The sequence below is a fragment of the Oncorhynchus mykiss genome, chromosome 7 (assembly GCF_057628025.1).
Source record: "Oncorhynchus mykiss isolate SJ-2025 chromosome 7, ASM5762802v1, whole genome shotgun sequence".
Lineage (NCBI taxonomy): Eukaryota > Metazoa > Chordata > Actinopteri > Salmoniformes > Salmonidae > Oncorhynchus > Oncorhynchus mykiss.
The window spans coordinates 65,302,501-65,320,779 of record NC_143028.1 but is presented as its reverse complement, the minus strand read 5'-3'; the positions used below and the strand labels follow the sequence as shown (position 1 = coordinate 65,320,779).

The 18,279-nt window shown below is 44.0% G+C and overlaps 1 protein-coding gene across 2 annotated transcripts in view; it reads left to right on the top strand.

The window, feature by feature from the left end:
• LOC110528387 (dihydropyridine-sensitive L-type skeletal muscle calcium channel subunit alpha-1) overlaps positions 1 to 18,279 on the top strand; it is a 45,936-nt gene that overhangs the window by 898 nt on the left and 26,759 nt on the right. Inside the window, exons 2-12 of one of the 2 annotated variants that reach the window (XM_036983978.2) lie at positions 4,281 to 4,386; positions 7,567 to 7,706; positions 7,900 to 8,042; positions 9,734 to 9,886; positions 9,974 to 10,179; positions 15,899 to 16,002; positions 16,102 to 16,247; positions 16,374 to 16,455; positions 16,595 to 16,755; positions 17,792 to 18,017; positions 18,265 to 18,279. The exon at positions 18,265 to 18,279 is cut by the window's right edge and continues 193 nt beyond it. In XM_036983978.2, the coding sequence (XP_036839873.2) occupies positions 4,281 to 4,386; positions 7,567 to 7,706; positions 7,900 to 8,042; positions 9,734 to 9,886; positions 9,974 to 10,179; positions 15,899 to 16,002; positions 16,102 to 16,247; positions 16,374 to 16,455; positions 16,595 to 16,755; positions 17,792 to 18,017; positions 18,265 to 18,279 (1,482 nt within the window). Of the gene's footprint in view, positions 1 to 4,280; positions 4,387 to 7,566; positions 7,707 to 7,899; positions 8,043 to 9,733; positions 10,180 to 15,898; positions 16,003 to 16,101; positions 16,248 to 16,373; positions 16,456 to 16,594; positions 16,756 to 17,791; positions 18,018 to 18,264 lie in introns of both variants that reach the window. The other variant, XM_090241749.1, reaches the window with a different exon arrangement.

Genomic DNA, 18,279 nt, shown 5'->3' with positions numbered 1-18,279 from the left:
CTGCACTTCTATTGTTTCTTACATGGCCAGATAGTGAAGCCTGTCTTTGGACTTGCAGGATAGCAAATGACTGTTGATGACACTGATAATGCACCTTTAGTTTGGTCTTGTATTGATGACCAATTCAACCCAGTAGTGTTTTCCACATGGTGGTCTGGATAACCCAGTAGTGTTTTCCACATGGTGTTCTGGATAACCCAGTAGTGTTTTCCACATGGTGTTCTGGATAACCCAGTAGTGTTTTCCACATGGTGTTCTGGATAACCCAGTAGTGTTTTCCACATGGTGTTCTGGATAACCCAGTAGTGTTTTCCACATGGTGTTCTGGATAACCCAGTAGTGTTTTCCACATGGTGGTCTGGATAACCCAGTAGTGTTTTCCACATGGTGTTCTGGATAACCCAGTAGTGTTTTCCACATGGTGTTCTGGATAACCCAGTAGTGTTTTCCACATGGTGTTCTGGATAACCCAGTAGTGTTTTCCACATGGTGTTCTGGATAACCCAGTAGTGTTTTCCACATGGTGTTCTGGATAACCCAGTAGTGTTTTCCACATGGTGGTCTGGATAACCCAGTAGTGTTTTCCACATGGTGTTCTGGATAACCCAGTAGTGTTTTCCACATGGTGTTCTGGATAACCCAGTAGTGTTTTCCACATGGTGTTCTGGATAACCCAGTAGTGTTTTCCACATGGTGGTCTGGATAACCCAGTAGTGTTTTCCACATGGTGTTCTGGATAACCCAGTAGTGTTTTCCACATGGTGTTCTGGATAACCCAGTAGTGTTTTCCACATGGTGTTCTGGATAACCCAGTAGTGTTTTCCACATGGTGTTCTGGATAACCCAGTAGTGTTTTCCACATGGTGTTCTGGATAACCCAGTAGTGTTTTCCACATGGTGTTCTGGATAACCCAGTAGTGTTTTCCACATGGTGGTCTGGATAACCCAGTAGTGTTTTCCACATGGTGGTCTGGATAAAGCCGTTGATGGACGTTTTTGGACATGTAAAATATGAGCTTGTTAAAGCGGCGGCGTAATGATATTCCTGGGGTTGTACGGACACCTGTCCTCCCTCGTCACAGCCTAAAAACAGACACGCTAAGCTGTGAGAACGCTGCCTCAAATACAGACTGGTGGCGGGACTGGGTACTGCAGTCTGAGAGGGCACAGCATGATTTGTATTTATTTGATTTATTTATCCTTTATTTAACTAGGCAAGTCAGTTAAGAAGAAATTCTTATTTACAATGACGGCCTACCAAAAGGCAAAAGGCCTCCTGCGGGGACGGGGGCCTGGGCTTTAAAAACATTTTTTAAATACAAAATAAATATATGACTAAAAACACATCACAACAAGAGAGACAACACAACACTACATAAAGAGAGACTTAAGACAACAGCGTAGCAAAGCAGCAACACATGAAAACACAGGATGGTAGCAACACAACATGACAACAACATGGTAGCAACACAACCAAACAACAACATGGTAGCAACACAAAGTGGTAGCAGCACAAAACATGGTACAAACATTATTGGGCACAGACAACAACACAAAGGGCAAGAAGGTAGAGACAACAATACATCACACAAAGCAGCCACAACTGTCAGTAAGAGTGTCAATGATTGAGTCTTTGAATGAAGAGATTGAGATAAAACTGTCCAGTTTGAGTGTTTGTTGCAGCTCGTTCCAGTCTCTAGCTGAAGCGAACTGAAAAGAGGAGCGACCCAGGAATGTGTGTGCTTAGGGGACCTTTAACAGAATGTGACTGGCAGAATGGGTGTTGTATGTGGAGGATGAGGGCTGCAGTAGATATCTCAGATAGGGGGTAGTGAGGCCTAAGAGGGTTTTATAAGTAAGCATCAACCAGTGGGTCTTGCGACGGGTATATAGAGATGACCAGTTTACAGAGGAGTATAGAGTGCAGTGATGTGTCCTATAAGGAGCATTGGTGGCAAATCTGATGGCGGAATGATAAAGATCATCTAGCTGTTCGAGAGCACCCTTTCCTTCCGATCTATAAATTATATAAATTAATCTAGCATGGGTAGGATAGTCATCTGAATCAGGGTTAGTTTGGCAGCTGGGGTGAAAGAGGAGCAATTACGATAGAGGAAACCAAGTCTAGATTTAACTTTAGCCTGCAGCTTTGTTATGTGTCGAGAGAAGGGCAGTGCACCGTCTAGCCATACTCCCAAGTACTTGTATGCGATGACTACTTCAAGCTCTAAACCCTCAGAGGTAGTAATCACACTGGTGGGGATAGGGGCATTCTTCTTACCAAACCACATGGCCTTTGTTTTGGAGGTGTTCAGAACAAGGTTAAGGGCAGAGAAAGCTTGTTGGACACTAAGAAAGCTTTGTTGTAGAGCATTGAACGCAAAATCCGGGTAGTGGCCAGCTGAGCATAAGACTGTATCATCTGCATATAAATGGATGAGAGAGCTTCATACTGCCTGAGTTATGTTGTTGATGTAAATTGAGAAGAGTGTGGGGCAAAGGATTGAGCCTTGGGGTACTACCTTGGTGACAGGCAATGGCTGAGACAGAAGATTTTCTGACTATATACACTGCACTCTTTGAGAGAGGTAGTTAGCAAACCAGGCCAAAGATCCCTCAGAGACACTAATATTCCTTAGCCGGCCCACAAGAATGGAATGGTGATGATAATGTAGTTGTGGTATATCATCCATGATAGTACCCTGATTATGGCTTTGTATTTATTACACATCCAGGAGTGTAATACTACACAAGATTGACCATTTGAATGTGCTGTACTGAAGGGAGACAGATATTTGAACTCTCCACCATCTTCACCCGGTACAGCCAGAAGAGGCCTGGCCACCCCTCAGAACCTGGTTCCTCTCTAGGTTTCTTCCTAGGTTCCTGCCTTTATAGGGAGTTTTTCCTAGCCACCGTGCCTCTATATCTGAATTTCTTGCTGTTTGGGGTTTAAGGCTGGGTTTCTGTATTAGCACGTTGTGACATCTGCTGATGTAAAAAGGGCTTTATAAATACATTTGATTGATTGATTGGTCTTTACCACAGGTGGCAATGTAAATAGGTCAGATTTTCTTGTAACTGACCCATTGTGTTGGCCTCAAACGTCTTCCAGTGTTTTAGATATGGGGATGTCCCTATTGAGGGGTTGGGTGGCACTAACATGCACATATAGCAGACTCACTTTATTGATGACTCACATTTTTATGATTCAGATTGCCAAGATTGCAATGGTTACGCTGTTAATAGTTATCCAGTAACCTAGTGATTCTCAGCTCCTCCAATACCCCTGAACAGCACACATTGTTGTTGTAGCCCTGGACAAACAACTGACACAAAACTAGCTAGAGCACGAGTTCACTGTAATATGAGGCCTGTTAAACCATACTGTACACCTTAAGGCTATTTAGATCAGTCATCTGATAGTTGGGTGAGGTTGTAAGATCTCATCGAGATGCATGTGTGCTACCCGAAGGCCTCGAACAGTGGAATAGCTATCCATATCCATCCATACTGCTTGGTTAGGTAATATCAGTGTGTTCCTGTGTGTTTGAAAATAAATGAGCATACCCCACACACCGTTTAGATACTCTGTGAGCATCTCACTGTCTTTTGAAATGATATTAATACTATACATCTTGCATCCAGTGGTGTAAAGTACTTAGTTAAGTAAAAATACTTGAAAGTACTGCTTAAGTCGTTTTTTGGGGTATCTGTACTTTACTTTACTATTTATTATTTTGACAACTTCTACTTTTACTCCACTACATTCCTAAAGAAAATAATGTACTTTCTACTCCATACATTTTCCCTGACACCCAAAAGTACTCATTAACATGCTTAGCAGGACAGGAAAATTGTCTAATTCACACACTTAAAAAGAAAATCTCTGGTCATCCCTACTGCATCTGATCTGGCGGACTCACTAAACACACATGCTTTGTTTGTAAATGATGTATGAGTGTTGGAATGTGGCCCTGGCTATCCGTAAATTTAAAAAACAAGGTTTTGCTTGATATAAGGAATTTGAAATAATTTTAGCAATTACATTTATTTTTGATACTTAAGTACATTTAAAACCAAATACTTTTTGAATTTTGCTCAAGTAAGATTTTACTGGGTGACTTTCACTTTTACTTGAGTAATTTTCTATTAAGGTATCTTTACTTTTACTCAAGTATGACAATTGGGTAATTTTTCCGCTAGTACTTGCATCTCTGTAATCCACTGGATGTGTGTAAACAGTGTAAGTTGAACCTTTCCTAAGTGTTTGCCTTCAGACCTTTCGAGATCATTATCCTGCTGACCATCTTTGCCAACTGCGTGGCCCTGGCTGTGTTTCTTCCCATGCCTGAGGAGGACAGCAACAACACCAACAGTAACCTGGTGAGTATGGACCCGTATGGACCTAGTACCCATCTCACATCTCATATGATGCAGAGCATCTTATTCTACTAGTTGTGGTTGAATGAATTGAGGTTGGGAAGCAGGGTTTTCACAGGAAGCCTCCCTGTCTGACATGAATACACAGAACATGTATGTCTGAATGTGTAGTGAGCACCTCTTTCATACCTCGATCATGGAGGTGAATGAGCTGGTTATTTCGTGGCCCTGCTGCAAATTGGTCACCGTTCTGTTGTAGGAGCACAGTTCATAAATCAATCAGACTGGGATCTGGAGTCTAGTGTGGCCATCTTGGCTCCACTTCTCATGACTTATAACAGGCACGAAGGCCTGGATGTTTGGTGTAATCCAGTTTCAGTGCAATTTGATCTAGCAGCAAAGGATTGAAATGTTGTGGGCCTGATGCCAGACTGGAACTAACTGCTATCCAACTATGATAGTTCTACTCATTTTGAGTTTAGTCTGAAAAATATAATGAATTCAACCACAAAATGCCCATTTAAGAAATGGTTAGACCGAGATGTCTATTTCTGAGTGACCCAGTCAGGAGATAAATATAGAGGTTGTCAAAACAGACGTGAAGAAGCCCTGCACCCTATCATCTCTGTATGTCATCATCAGTGGACATGTGTGAGTGTGGACTGCTGTACAATATGAGTATATTTGTGTGTCAGAGAAACCTGATGATGCATCAATATACTGTACTATGTCCATGTCCTCTGGGATGATAGTGACCTGTTGCTTGGTGTATGAATCCAGCCGTGTTGAAGCAGGGTGAGGACAGGAATGAACAGGGATACTTTTCGGCCCACTACACCCTATTACTGAGAATCATGTAGTGAGGGGGTGTGCAGTTTTCTTAATCAGCCACATGAGAAGCAGCTGCCATATGCTTTGACTGGGGTGGAACCACTGACCTGATGCCTGCAGTATCTCAGTCATCCGTCACTTACAGTTACAGAGACACAGATCCAGGCTCAGTTTCATCTGCCTGTAGGTGGAAGGGATGGGGTGTTCTGTAACTGTAATGACCTGTGCTATTTGGGGTCTGGCTTTTTGAATGATCTAAGATACGGTTCACCTTTCGCCATGGCTGAATGTGCACTTTTCAAATCTTATGTGTACTGAAAAGAAAAATATGTTTTTTTTAATGTAACATCAGTGCAAGATTTACAAGTGCTGTTATAGTGTTGTTATACTGTGGTGTACTAGTTGGAATACTGTTATGGATAATTATAGTGGTCTCAGTTATTACAGGCTGTGAAATGCTGGGTCAGATTGTACTAGAGCTACCCATCAAAGGCCATCTCCAAGAGGATATTTTTTGCATCCCTAATAAAGGCTGGTCATTTTTTTTAGCTCACAGACATCCACTAGAGAGTAGGCATAAGAACAGTATCATGAAGGAAATACAGACTGATGCTGTGCTGCGTCTTCTCTTTTGATAAGCTACAGCTGTACAGTAGCATGGCAACATTTCATTCTCTTCTTCTTCTTCTTTTTAAGGAGTGGGGCTGTCCCACTCCTCTCGTATGTTTTTGCTTTATTTTTTGGATAGGATAGATAGAGAGGAAAGAGAGTTTCATAGAGTTGCTGAAATAGCAGTGATCCAGATTCAAACTTTACATGTTTGCAATTGCAGCTTAGGCTACAGTAGGGTAAAAATGTATAGCTGTGAGCTTGATGCAACCGATTCCAAAATTGTCTCTTTGCTTAAAAAACATAATTTGTTCCTTCTAGTCATGATGTCTGTTCTACGGATCTTAACCTGGGCCACATTGTGATGTCAGAGACAGAGGGACTCTGTTCACACCAGAGCAGTGGCCATCAGGTTACAAAAGCTTTTGTACCTGTAAAGCAGAGACCCATAGAGAGACTGGCCCTGTCCCTGCAGCATAATGTCCTCAACCCAGCTGACTGAGAGGGACAGGTGCTCCCTCTCCCCCTCCTGGTCCCCTCCCCCTGGTCCCCTCCCCTCAGCTGGGTGTGTAAAGGCTATATATATAGACCGCCCCTCTTCAGTCCATCTACCACACCACATGGACTCAGTGGGGCACCAGAGGAATGTGTGACGCCACTGTTGAGCCGCATCATGTAATCAATATGTGTGTGTGTGTGTGTGTGTGTGTGTGTGTGTGTGTGTGTGTGTGTGTGTGTGTGTGTGTGTGTGTGTGTGCGTGGGTTAGTATGTGAAACCCAAAGACACATTCTATAAATGCCCCTATAGGAATGTTCATGACTTGACAGAATCTAACCCCAGTGTAATTTAGGTTCTCTGTGCTACATACAGTATTAAAGGTATTGTTTTTACGCTGTGAAACTGCTTACACATGCCCTTACCCTGGTGGGATGAATAGTCAGGCCCTATTAAGAAATCATACCTCAAATAGAACATGTTACCCATGGCCACTTGCTGGTGTATCTGTCATCACAGGTGTATTTATCGCTTGCCCACGCTCAAGATCCCGTTTCAAGTTCAACTTTAAGTTCATTTGCCAAGTTATGATACAGGCACAAAAGTATATACAAATTAGATGTTTTGTAAGTCAAGAGCCCCTATGTAACAGACCGTAAAAATATAAATAAGCCTGAGTAGCCTGATTAATTGATATACTGCTTTGTAGATTTAAAAAAATGAAGGCAGATAATTGTGTATACTAATAACCATTATCTCTAAACGATATGTCCCACTGAGATAAGGAAGCTCTGTCTGGAGGGAGACCTGGGTGCTGTCTGAGTATTATGTGAGGGATGTGAAGGGTTAATAAAATCAGACAGGGCAGTGAGTGAGTAGGTGCCATTTTAGGGACCTTAGCTCTGAAGTGTTCAGTTGTTAGTCAGCGGGGCCATTCCCTGTATGCCTGGCCTGTAATGGGAGAGGAGAGACACAAATACACAGACCAGGGAGCTATACTGGGGGATTTTTACCAAGCAGGATCAATGACTTAGTCAGATTAACTCTTGTAAATACTACAAAATGACTCAATATTCCCTGTGTAGTGTAAAAAGAATATACTAGAAATGGTTGTTATCAGTTATAGCATGTTTGGAGCATTTGCTACCAAGCAGAATCAATGAATTGTAGTCCATTACACATAGAAATATGAGAACTGTAGTTAGTACTTCATGATACCCTAACAAGCCGTCATTGATGTTTTACAGGAAAGTCTGGAGTACATCTTCCTCATCGTCTTCTCCATAGAGTGCTTTCTAAAGATAGTATCCTATGGATTTCTATTTCACGAGAATGCATATCTACGGAACTGTTGGAACATACTGGACTTTGTCTGTGTGTCTGTTGGGTAAGTAGGGACAACGGATATGGAGATGGAAATGTACTGCCATGTTATAACTTTTCTTTCTGTGAACCCATATGATGTTGTTTATCTCCCTTTGTGCTCCTCTATCTTTGAACTTCTTCCCTCTCCCTGTGTCTCTCCTCTCCCCTCTCTTCTCCCCCTCTCCTTATTCTCCCCCCATTCTCTCCCTCTCCAGGCTGTTCGCAGTCATCGGTGACTCCATCACCTATATCAGTGGTGTGGAGGCTCAACCAGGGGAGAAGGGAGGAGGCTTCGATATGAAGGCCCTCAGGGCGTTCAGGGTGCTCCGGCCCCTCAGGCTGGTCTCTGGAGTCCCCAGTAAGGATCACTGTAAAATAGAGACCTTGTAGCAGTCATAAGGGCAGGAAATCAGCAGAAGGCAAGGCAGGTTAAAGTATAGATTTATTTACAAGTCTTGGTGATCCATACAATACAACATATTCAAACAAAAAGTAATCATAGTTTTACAATATAGATACAATGGCAACAGTCAAAATAAATAGCCTCTGAATCTGGCTTCACCAGTCCTGAATGGACACAGGTATATAGGGCAAGACAGCCTCCCCTTGAGAAACCAAAATGAATCTGCCTTTAAGGACCTCAAACACAAGGCCTATTGTATGCACTGGGCCCAACCAAATGGGCAATTACCAAGAAACTGGTTCATTTAGGGCAATTTCCATATCAATCATTACTTAATTATACTTAATTATGATATAACATCACAGTTCCTAAACTGAACACTTTTATCTCAACTCACAGTAGGCATAGGATACTGACTCTGAGGAGTCACGTGACACCACTTATTTGTTGCGTTCTATCTCAGTATTTGGCGCCTTGGCGTGACGGAGAAACCAGACAAACACGGAGCGATCCAAACAAAAGACATCAGAGAAATAAAATAACCAAACACTTTTTTCTCACTAGTGTAGCCTAGTTTGTAAACTCTGCAAACAATATGTCTAAATTCTAAGTATGAGAACGGTAAATTAACGCGATAGCCCTAGCCTAATACATTTAATGAATTAACAGAAATGGTTGATATAAGCAAACACTAACATTCTAAATTACTGGGAAATTACGAGAATTAAGGAGTAAATTATTTGCGGAGAATTCGGGCGCATTCAAAACAATGATCGCCCTATTGTCACGGGAAGCAGAGAGCCCGTTGCCCCCGTTACAGGAAGCAGAGAGCCCGTTGCCCCCGTTACAGGAAGCAGAGAGCCCGTTGCCCCCGTTACAGGAAGCAGAGAGCCCGTTGCCCCCGTTACAGGAAGCAGAGAGCCCGTTGCCCCCGTTACAGGAAGCAGAGAGCACGTTGCCCCCGTTACAGGAAGCAGAGAGCCCGTTGCCCCCGTTACAGGAAGCAGAGAGCACGTTGCGTCTGTTACAGGAAGCAGAGAGCACGTTGCGTCCGTTACAGGAAGCAGAGAGCACGTTGCGTCCGTTACAGGAAGCAGAGAGCACGTTGCCCCTGTTACAGGAAGCAGAGAGCACATTGTTTCCGTTACAGGAGGCATTGCCCCCGTCCGTTACAGGAAGCAGAGAGCACGTTGCGTCCGTTACAGGAAGCAGAGAGCATGTTGTGTCCGTTACAGGAAGCAGAGAGCACGTTGTGTCCGTTACAGGAAGCAGAGAGCACATTGCGTCCGTTACAGGAAGCAGAGAGCACGTTGCGTCCGTTACAGGAAGCAGAGAGCACGTTGTGTCCGTTACAGGAAGCAGAGAGCACGTTGTGTCCGTTACAGGAAGCAGAGAGCACGTTGTGTCCGTTACAGGAAGCAGAGAGCACGTTGTGTCCATTACAGGAAGCAGAGAGCACGTTGGTGGTGAGAGGAGCCTAGTGCTCACCACAACCACATTCCGAAAAAACTTTCCTTCAGCGACAGTGCTAGTGTCAAATACAACTTGATTTGGATAATTCCAGTGAGTTTGCAGTCTGATTAAGTTAACTTAACATTGGTCGACTACAAGGCCTATGACGTTTATAATGTGTGGTCACCCTCCAGGCCTGCAGGTGGTGATGAATTCCATCCTGAAGTCCATGTTACCTCTGTTCCATATCTCCCTGCTGGTATTCTTCATGGTCACTATCTATGCCATTGTGGGACTGGAGCTCTTCAAGTGCAAGATGCACAAAACCTGCTACTACACAGGCACAAGTAAGGAACAGAACACACATTTATGCATATACATGCACAAGCACACACACTCACCCTGCCTATATATTTTCCCCAATTGTCCTTCAGATATCATAGCCACGGTGGAGAATGAGAAGCCATCTCCTTGTGCCCAAGCCGGGAACGGGCGGCGCTGCACCATCAACGGGACAGACTGTAGGGCAGGTTGGGCCGGACCCAACAACGGCATCACACACTTTGACAACCTGGGCTTCGCTATGCTCACTGTTTACCAGTGCATCACTACCCAGGGCTGGACCGACGTGTTATACTGGGTACTGTATTACATCCCCCCCTATACCCATATACTGTATATTACTACTGTATTGTATATCTCTGATTTACCCCACTTAATGAAGTTCAAATTTCAAAAAGGCACTTGCATATTTGAGCTATCTGGTTGTAAGAGCATGGTAACAACGACGTCACTTAAAAGAAAAGAGAAACCCGCACACTGCTCTTGCTAGTATCACTCTTTTTTTTATTGACTGTTACCCATCGGCCTCATGGCATTCGTCAAAAGCTCTGAAGAAATCCAAGAGGCCAACACATAAGCTTAAATAAAAAACAGTGATACTAGCAAGAGCAGTATGCAGGTTTATCGTTTCTTTTAAGTTGCCTCAATTAATGTAGCCCATATCTGTACTATCACTCTGTCTCATGTCTGTCTCTCCATCTGTCTTTCTTTCGCTCTCTCTCTCTCTCTCTCTCTCTCTCTCTCTTTCAGTGCATGCTGGGAGTGGTTTGTAGTTGAGAGGCTGTGTGGAGGGCTCTGTCCTTACTTATTTTCTTGATTCTTTCCTTAGTCTTCTCTTCAAATGTTTATTTTCTATGGTGTAAGTTCAACACACTGTTAGTTTAGCGGTACCCACAGTTTTTTTTTCAAAGTTAGGGAACAGGAAGAGGACAGAGTTTTAGTTTCCTGGGGATTTGAATGGTGTGGTATGCGCGATGGCTTCGCAGCCTAAAGCGGAGGAAACACTGTCGTTACGTCGTAGATTCAGGTGTGTCCTGATATGGTGGAGGAGGTTCAGCTCGCGGTCTGCGAACAGGCAGGAGCTGAATTCATACATTCCGCATCCAGAATGAACAAAGATGTGGTTGTGTTCATGAAAATAGTACATTTGGTAGGTAGTGCCAATTTCTCCTCTTTCGACTAGGGTGGTAGTTGCAAATCTGTGGGGTTTCCTAGCACAGTGTGTGGGGATTTGCCAGTGTTTTGAGTGTGGGGATTTTGGGCATAAAGGTACATAAAGGCTGTAGACAAGGTGAGGGCACAAGCGCCAGTTGGGGAAATCAAGGTCAACGTGCAGGTGAAGCTGGGTCTAGTCAGGCTATAGATGGTGGTGTAGATGAGGCTGGGTCTAGTCAGGCTATGGATGGTGGTGTAGATGAAGCTGGGTCTAGTCAGGCTATAGATGGTGGTGTAGATGAGGCTGGGTCTAGTCAGGCTATGGATGGTGGTGTAGATGAGGCTGGGTCTAGTCAGGCTATGGATGGTGGTGTAGAAGAGGCTGGATCTAGTCAGGCTATGGATGGTGGTGTAGATGAGGCTGGGTCTAGTCAGGCTATGGATGGGGGTGTAGATGAAGCTGGGTTTAGTCAGGCTATGGATGGTGGTGTAGATGAGGCTGGGTCTAGTCAGGCTATGGATGGGGGTGTAGATGAAGCTGGGTTTAGTCAGGCTATGGATGGTGGTGTAGATGAGGATGGGCCTAGTCAGGTTCTGCTAGTGGATGAGGAGAGTATAGTGGGGAAGGGCAAGCAACTAGGGGTGGTGGAGGAGGGTGTCAGGCGGAAGAGGAAAAAGAGGGAGAAGAAAGGAGGTGGGAGGGGAGAGACTGGTGTGGTCAAAGGCACTAAGGAACCTTTGCCTGGTGCTGGGGGGGAGGTTCCGACTAGAGAGAAAGGGCAGGTGGTCAGAATGGGAGATGCAGATGAGGAGGTCGAAGGTGAGTCTGAGGAATAGGACAATGAGGAGGCTTTCTTTTCAGACTCTTCCCCAATGGGTCCAGAGCTGTCAGCCTGTCAGGCAGAGGTGTCAAAGTACACGATGAGGGAACTGTCAAGGTTCCTGAATGAGACTGAAGGTAAAAAGGTTCATCTTGAAGCTTTTTTTGAAAGTTTGTAAGGTCAGTACAACACGCAATGAAAAATGAGGGGCATGGTATCCTCTTACCAAGGAAACGTTTTAGGTTGAGGAAGTGGGTCACAACCGTGCGTAAGGGTCGACCTTCAGATGCTGTTTAGATGAATCGTTTTTTTTCTGGCACTGGGGCTTTTTGAGCTTTGTTATTGGTCTCTTTCATTGCGGGCCTTTCTCCCACTTATGGAGACTCTTCAGGTAGGCTCACTTAATATAAATGGTGCCAGAGATGCAGGAAAGAGGAGTGTGTTGGGTGAATATGTAAAACCCCAAAAAGTACAGGTGTTGTGTCTGCAGAAGACTCATAGTGATGCGATGAATGAAGTCAATTGGGGGCTCTGGTGGAAAAGGGTAAGTGTGCTGAGTTGTGGAACAAATGTTAGTGCAGGGGTGGCAGTCCTTTTTGCACCGGGTATGGTGGTAAGAATTTGCTCCGTAAAAAGGAGGTGTGTAGGGGTAGACTGCTTGTAGTAAAAGCAGACATTAACAACAAAGGTTTTGTCCTTATAAATGTGTATGCACCTAACACAGGGAGAGAGGGGGGGGGGGGGGTGTCTTAGACAGGAAATCTCACAGGTAGCGCCTGAGGAGACGCTGGTGGTAGGCGTGGACTGGAACTGTATGATGGATTTTAGGAAAGATAGAAATGGGGAGGAGTCTCATTCAGGCTCAGTGTGGTGTTTAGAGACATCATTAAAAACATCTACAGGATCGGTGTCCTTCTCGTGGGACTGTTGAGCTAACGTAGGCTAATGTGAGTAGCATGAGGTTGTAAGAAACAAACAAAAAAATCTTAGAACATAGACATATCTGATGTGGGCAGAAAGCTTAAATTCTTGTTAATCTAACTGCACTGTCCAATTTACAGTAGCTATTACAGTTAAATAATACCATGATATTGTTTGAGGAGAATGCACAATTATGAACTTCAAAATGTATTAATAAATAATTTAGGCGCATTTGGGCAGTCTTGATACAACATTTTGAACAGATGCAATGGTTCATTAGATCAGTCTAAAACTTTGCACATACACTGCTGCCATCTAGTGGCCAAAGTCTAAATTGCGCCTGGTCTGGAATAACACATTATGGCTTTTCTCTTGCATTTCAAAGATGATGGTACAAAAAACCCTCACGTTTTTTCTTTGTATTATCTTTTACCAGATCTAATGTGTCATATTCTCCTACATTCATTTCACATTTCCACAAACGTCAAAGTGTTTCCTTTCAAATGGTATCAATAATATGCATATCCTTGCTTCTGGTCCTGAGCTACAGGCTGTTAGATTTGGGTATGTCATATTAGGTGAAAATTGAAAAAAAAGGGTCAGAATCTTTAGAGGTTGCAGTTTGACCTAGTGGATGTTTGGAGAACTAAACATCCCAACACATGACAGTATACATGGGTGAAGGTCTTTGGGGCTAGGGTGAGTGCAGCCTGACTAGAGCTGTTTTACATGTCCAGGAATCAGAGCAATAGGCTGTTGGGCGCTACCATTCTCCCGGTGGGTTTTATGGATCGCCACATGAACATGGCTTGGCTGTCTATTTCACCAGGGCCTCAGCAGGAATCTAATTGGAAGTTTAATGTAAATCTCTTACAAGATGCCACGTTTTTTTTGCTCAGGTTTCCAGACTTTTTGGGAAAGGTGGGGGCAGCGAAGAGAGGAGTATGAGTCTTTGAGTCAATGGTCGGATGTGAAAAAAGTCAAAATTCTGCTTTTCTGTTAACAGTATACAGCTCTCTCATCCTCAGAGGCTAGGAGAGTATTGGGGGAACTCGAGCGTAGTATCAGTGAAGTGGAGGTAGAGCTGGTGGGGCAAGGCAATGTAGGCCTCCAAGGCTAATTTAGCTGAATCACGTAGGGACCTGGGCAGTTTTTTCCAGGCATATTGTGAACCGGGACACTCAATCACGGACAACTTGTTCTTAATCATCAGCGTGTTGGACTTGTCGAAAGTTTCTAATGTGAACTTTGGACTGGTCTCTTTAGATCAAGAGAAGGATTTTGATAGAGTGGACCATGAGTATCTGTTCAATGTGATGTCTGTGTTTGGGGAAAGGTTTTTGGCTTGTGTGAAGATGTTGTATGCTGGGGCATCATGTATGGTCAAGGTGGGAGGGGGGCTCAGTAGGCCGGTCTGGATGAGGCGGGGCATTAGACAAGGATGCCCTCTATCGGGCCAGTGCCGCTGACGTTTCTGGGATGGTCAGTGATGGGCAGGATATGCAGGCACTAGAGACTAGTCTGAAGGTGTACGAGAGAGCTTCTTCAGCTAAGATGAACTGGGGCAAGAACAAAGCCCCCGCTACAACCCTCCCCCCACCAGTTTGCAACACATGATGGATTTTTTTCTGGTTGGGTCATCTCTGGCTGAGGGAGGCAGTGTTGTACATGTCCGTCCACAAAGGAGATAGCAGATATTTTACCTATGTCAAATATTGTGATTCATTGGGCTGCAGAATGTTACAACATGTCTGCTAATTAATTGATATAAATGTTGAAAAGGTTTGGATTCAAACTGCAGCCTTGTCTCACACCTCGACATTGCAAAAATAATAATGTTCTTTGGTTTTGGATTTTTATTGCACACACGTTTTCTGTGTACATACATTTGATTAAGTCATACACTTTACCGCCAAGCCCACTTTGGAGAATTTTGAAGAATAGAACTTCGTGCCAAATAGAATCGAATGCTTTTTTATAGTCAATATTGTAAGCAAAGAGTGTACTTTGTATATCTGGAAAGTAGCGCGATTTTTTATTTGACCTTTATTTAACTAGGCAAGTCAGTTAAGAACCAATTCTTGTTTTCAATGACTGCCTAGGAACAGTGGGTTAACTGCTTGTTCATGGGCAGAATGACAGATTAGTACCTTGTCAGCTCAAGGGTTTGAACTTGCAACCTTCTGGTTACTAGTCCAAAGCTATAACCACTAGGCCCCACTAGGCTACCCTGCTGCGATGGTTGGGGAGAAAGTCAATCTGACATTTACTTATTACATTTTTTCTTGAAGAAAAGTTTTAATTCATAACTTCAAAATGCTTTCCCAAGTTGCTGTTTATGCAAATTCCTGTGTAATTATCGAGGTCTGATTTGTCTCCAATTTTGTGGACAGGGCAGATGAGCCTCTGGTTTCAGAAATCAGGGAAGCAGCAAGAAGTTAGTACCATGTTGAACAATTTAAGCACAGCATTTTGCAACTCACATATGCTGTTTTTCAGCATTTCATTTCTGATGTTATTTTGACAACAGGCCTTCTTTGGTTTTATAGATTTTAGCTTTTCATTTAGTTATTGTTGGGTTATTGAGTAATCTAATGGATTTTGGTTGTTTTTAAATGACTGATTGAAGGATGTTAAACTTTGCTCAAATGTCTAATTGGGTATGCTGTAAGTCTTTTTGTGGGATGTTTTTGTATAGATTATCAAAATAGGTTTTCCAAATTCATTAATCTTGTATGGCTAATTCTTGTAGCTTTGTTCTGCTTAAATTGTTCCACATGTCCCACAACTGATGTTGTTCAATTGCGTTTTCAATTTCAACAAGTGTCTTGCTGTTATAATTCAATGTTTTGCATTTCAGTGTATGTTTATACTGTTTCAGAGTTTCAAACTATTCCTAGCTTAGCTCTGGGTTGTTTTGTAACTTATGTTTTTCATTTGACATTTGTTTTAGATTGTTTTACATTCGTTATCAAAATGTTTTTTGCTTCTAATGTTTTCTTTGGTTTTCTCTCTCTCTCTCTCCATCTATCTCTCTCTCTTTCTCTCTCTCTCTCCCTCTTCCCCTGTCTCTCCACCTCTCTTTCTCTCTCCCCCCATCTCTCTATCTCCATCTCCTAGGTGAATGATGCTATTGGTATGGAGTGGCCATGGATGTATTTTCTGACTCTCATCTTGGTTGGCTCCTTCTTTGTGCTCAACCTGGTCCTGGGCGTGCTCAGTGGGTAAGTGGAGACACACACACACATCGCCTGGTATGTCTCTCTTTCTCCTCCATTTCTCTCATTTTTATATTTTCTCTATCTCTCTTTTACCTCCGTCAGTGAATTCACTAAGGAGCGAGAGAAGGGCAAGGCGCGCGGAGAGTACACAGAGATGAGGGAGACCCAGCAGCTGGATGAGGATGTGAAGGGCTACATGGAGTGGATCACACAGGCCGAAGTCATGGACGCCGACGGGGAGGGACAGGGTACTTATAGCTTCCTAACCCAATCACCAACACACAACAGGATCAATTAGAATATAATAGAAGAGTACAATATGAGTCAGCCCTTATCAAACAACATGCAGTGACAACAGTGTCTCTTGTCCCAAGGCCTGCTACCCCTGGAAGATGGAGAATCTGAGGCAGGGAGTCTAAAGGACATGGACACAATGCAAAAAATCATGTACTACTAGTAAGTACACCAACACCTGCCTCTGACTGGGACAACACTCAGGTGTCTTAATGAAAGGAAAACAGACCTCATGAGTCTGACACATCTCCTAACATGACATTTCTTCATCTCCTCCTCTCCCTCATCTCTCACTGTTCAGCAAGCTTGCTCGTAAATGGAACATTTTCTTCCGGCGTAAGTGTCTTGTGTATGTGAAATCCCGTATGTTCTACTGGTGGGTGATCTTTCTGGTGTTTCTGAACACGCTGGCCATCGCTACTGAACACCACAAGCAGTCCCAGCAACTCACTGAGTGGCAAGGTCAGTATCTACACATATCTATAGCATATCTACACACATTTTTTTATTTTATATTTTACCTTTATTTAACGAGGCAAGTCAGTTATAACAAATTCTTAATTTCAATGATGGCCTAGGAAAAGTGTGTTAACTGCCTTGTTTAGGGACAGAATGACAGATTTTTACCTTGTCAGCTCAGGGATTTGATCTTAAACGAACTGGTGGCAAGGTCACTATCTACACATATCAATAGCATATCTACACATATCTACAGTATGTATATAGAATAAACCGATATATATATGTAACTGAGTTAGGAGTGTGCCATAAGCTTACTCTACAACTAGCTTAAAATGTTGCCAATGTAGCTAGCGAATTGGATCCTTTTCTATAGCTCAATTGCTTGGTTGTCAAGGAAGGTGGTCCCGGGTGTTTGCAATTAGATGATCACTAGTTCAAGCCTGGTACGGGACAGGGACATTGGAGGAAGCAATACTGTCTCACTGCCTCTCCTTCTCTCTCCCTGCCTCCCCTCCTCTCTCACTGCCTCTCCTTCTCTCTCCCTGCCTCTTCTCCTCTCTCACTGCCTCTTCTTCTCTCTCCCTGCCTCTCCTTCTCTCTCCCTGCCTATCCTTCTCTCTCCCTGCCTCTTCTCCTCTCTCACTGCCTCTCCTTCTCTCTCCCTGCCTCTCCTTCTCTCTCCCTGCCTCTTCTACTCTCTCACTGCCTCTCCTTCTCTCTCCCTGCCTCTTCTACTCTCTCACTGCCTCTTCTTCTCTCTCCCTGCCGCTTCTCCTCTCTCACTGACTATCCTTCTCTCTCCCTGCCTCTTCTTCTCTCTCCCTGCCTCTCCTCTCCTCTCCTTCTCTCTCCCTGCCTCTCCTCTCTCTCTGCCTCTCCTCTCTCCCTGCCTCTCCTTCCCTCTCCCTGCCTCTTCTCCTCTCCCACTGCCTCTCCTTCTCTCTCCCTGCCTCTTCTTCTCTCTCCCTGCCTCTCCTTCTCTCTCCCTGCCTCTCCTTCTCTCTCCCTGCCACTCCTTCTCTCTCCCCCCTCCCAGACACTGCCAACAAGGTTCTGCTGTCTCTGTTTGCCATTGAGATGATAATAAAGATGTATGCTCTGGGCCTCCAGCAATACTTCATGTCTCTGTTCAACCGCTTCGACTGCTTCGTGGTCTCCACCGGCATTCTGGAACTCATCCTGGTCCGCATGGACGTCATGACCGTCATGGGCATCTCTGTGCTGCGCTGCATACGACTGCTAAGGCTGCTCAAAGTCACCAAGTAAGACTTTTACAATAGGCTGCATTAGGATTGCAGGTGTGTTAGTGATGGACTGGACCAAAAGCCTGCACACACCATGGCTCTCCAGATTGGTCCAGTTAATTTATTGATACGTTGATTGATTGTGTCTTACATCCTCATCCCCCAGAGGGCAATAGCTAATCAGGAAGTAGGTAACAGTCCCCCCCTCCTCTCTCTCTCTCTCTCTCTCTCTCTCTCTCTTTTTCTCTGTGTGTGTGTGTGTCAGGTACTGGACATCTCT